Source organism: Taurulus bubalis (genome assembly GCF_910589615.1).
Source record: "Taurulus bubalis genome assembly, chromosome: 17".
NCBI classification, from domain to species: Eukaryota; Metazoa; Chordata; class Actinopteri; order Perciformes; family Cottidae; genus Taurulus; species Taurulus bubalis.
Genome location: NC_136605.1, coordinates 17,230,829 through 17,233,780, shown reverse-complemented (window position 1 = coordinate 17,233,780; position 2,952 = coordinate 17,230,829). Strand labels below are relative to the sequence as shown.

At 40.6% G+C, this 2,952-nt stretch overlaps 1 protein-coding gene across 1 annotated transcript in view; it reads left to right on the top strand.

Moving 5' to 3' along the window:
• The window catches only part of med25 (mediator complex subunit 25), a gene marked incomplete at its 5' end in the record, with an annotated part of 16,986 nt that extends 15,607 nt beyond the window's left edge, over positions 1-1,379 (top strand). The window contains one exon of the mRNA XM_079232991.1: positions 829-1,379. Coding sequence (XP_079089117.1) covers positions 829-926 — 98 coding nt within the window. The 3' untranslated portion in view covers positions 927-1,379. The remainder of the gene's footprint in view (positions 1-828) is intronic.
• Between the last annotated feature and the right edge of the window lie 1,573 nt (positions 1,380-2,952).

The window sequence follows — 2,952 nt, the reverse complement described above, 5'->3', positions numbered from 1 at the left end:
TTATTTCTTCAAAGGCATATACAGCCACATCTACATTATTCTAGTCTTTCTTTGCTCATTGTTTGTTCAGGTTTGATTTTCTGACAACATAGTACAGGAATACGTCTGTCTCATTGTTGACTTAGAAGTCCCAGATGTCTGAGCTTTGAGCCGGTACAGTCTATTTATGCACAACGAAAACATTTAAAATCACTATACACTACACGACAGTGAAGACCTCAATGTTTACGGATGTCAATCAAATCTCAGGGGCCTCTCAGTTGACATTCCTAGCAAGTGATTGAAAGCAGATGGCTGCATGGGAGAAACTAATTTACTATATGTTTAATTCATGGGATAATGGAATTACTCACCCGTGTTACCTTGAATTCTTTAAGGAAACTTGCCTCCACAGTGAGCGAAGTATCAAAAAACGGAGAACGGTGTTGATGAATGAAAGTAAATGTGGGTGGCGTTTAACAACAGCAAAACTATATCAAAACATACGTTCACAAACTCAACACACAAAAATCCCAACTTGTGCTGTATGAGCCAAGCCTCATTTATCCAGTTGCACGCCCAATACTAACGGCCCCCCAGTTACTGCAAATCATCCAGACTGATCTTGTTTTTTGATTCTCCGTTCACTGTGGAGGTTTGTGAGGAAAAACACATTTTCTTCAAGAAATCAATGCGGTGTGAGTAATTGATATACAAACTGTCATTTTGTGGGTAAAATATTCACTTATAAGTATTCACTATAGAAAGTATAAATTCTGAAGTAGTAAAGAGAATCCCTAATTTAAATATCTCTCTCTCCCCTCCCAAACGTCCCAAACCTGTTTGCAGGTCAGATGCTGATGTCTGGAGGTCAGCGAGGCCCTCAGCCGGGGATGACCCAGGTCTCCAGTGTCATGGAGGATGAAATCCTCATGGACCTTATCTGATCCAGCTTTGTGGAGTCAGGAACTGGATTTTCAGTTGAATCTCAGCAGCCATTTTGGACACATGCATCCGCTCTGTTGCTTTATTGCTACAAATGTTCTACATAATGAAGGAACAAATCACAATATTTTTTTTTCTCCTTTTTTTTTTTTTTTTTTTTTTTTACGGGACTGAGCCGCTGAAGTTAATTAGGGGCAGACAATGCGAGCATTAGTTTTTTCATGTAAGTGGTCAAACCGACGGCGCGCTAATCCTCCACGCTACTCACTGGATGAAGCCAAACCAGTGGAAACAGTAAATTATGCCTCTGGAAACTACTTTTCTATGTGTTTTTTGTTGAGAATTTTATCACTGAAATGAGAAATATTGTAATTCTTTTCCTTTTTTTTTTTATTAAGATTTTACCTTTTTTCTTTTAGATTTTTTTTCTTTTATTATTGATAAAGTTGTTTTATGAGGACACAATAAAATGTTGGACTACATCATTGAAGAAGTCGTCTTCATTCTGAAGAGGTTTTGCTGTTGATGAGCTTGTGATGGCCAGCCAGAGTCTCCACAGTCCTGCCTCCCCTGTGTGAACGTAGGGGTGAGGGAGAGACTGAAATAGACACAGTAATAGATAGTTCAGTGTATTTTTCTGCCAAATAGTGTCACAGTGTTAATTTTAACTACTCCAATATGTCGTGGAACCATAGAGAGTCCCCTCTTGCCAAGTAGTCCTACCAGATGGCATCAGTTGGCCATGTTTCCTTTGGCATAATGTACAATCAGGCTGACCGCATGCGCACAAGGCACAGGCTCCACATATATGCCCCCAGTCTGCTTTTGCATGCACAAACACAATGCATGCAAGTTAAAATCCTGCACACCAGCAAACGCCATCCTGTCAGGTCTCACAGTGACTGATGTGTGCAGGAGCTGGAGCTGCAGAGCCGAGTCGTCCGTGCGCGGAGAAGAGAAACGCGCGTGAATTTTGCTCAGCCGCATACGTTCACGACACTTGCATTGGCTGTCTTTTTTTTTTTTTTTTTTTTAAACACTTGGACACTGTGTACACACATATACACACTCAGCAACAGGAAGTGATGTCACTCCCTGTCACCTGGGAGACAGAGACGGTTGCTAAGATACCGTGACAGTGGGTTCTTGTTTCTGAGCTTTTCCTCAGCGCCGCTTTCACATGGACTCACACAGATAGACACTAGTTCCTCAGTGGCTGGTGTTCATCCCTCCCATCCCTTAATCACTGGCCGGCCCTCGGAGCCCCGGCTTAGACTCACTTTATCTTCCTCTCTCTCTCTCTCTCACTCTCTCTCCATCTCCATCTATCTGCCTCCATCTCACTATTGAACTATTACTGCCTGTCTGAGTTCATAAGTTTTTCAGTATCTCTTTTATTAACAGCGAACATGTTCACAGGTCCATGTGATGAACTGCAGGGTACATAAAATGGTGACTAAACTGACTTAATGGACATTTGACAAGCATCCCCATATCATTTAAAAAATATACATTCTTAATGAATGACATAATAATGGCAATATTTGTAATGTTTTACCCTTTAATTAAACCTTCCTAGATTCATATAGGCGACATTAATTTGATGCATTTTATATGACACTCTTCAAGGAACATTCTGGCTCCATTGGATCCTCTATATTTCCTCACCATGGCTCATGGTGTTAGTATGACATGGTGATACTGAAGTTGTGTGCAGTATTGACACATTTAATTTATTCATTGAAATACAGAGTTCAATTTAACATTAGAAGTGTAGAAATAAACCGTATAGAGGACTTTATGTCACCATTTCTGATACTTGCAGGGTTAGTGGAGACACTACAACACATGGACCTGTGATTAATTTCATAAAGAAAGATAATGTGAAGCTGTTGCCTCAGCACTGATTATGGCTTGGAAATGAAAATATGACATGAATCAGGATTATGCGATTGAAAATACGAGAGTTTCCATCTATTTGGTTCGTCGAGATTTGGGTCACCGTGGCTGGTAGCTGCTGAGGCAATG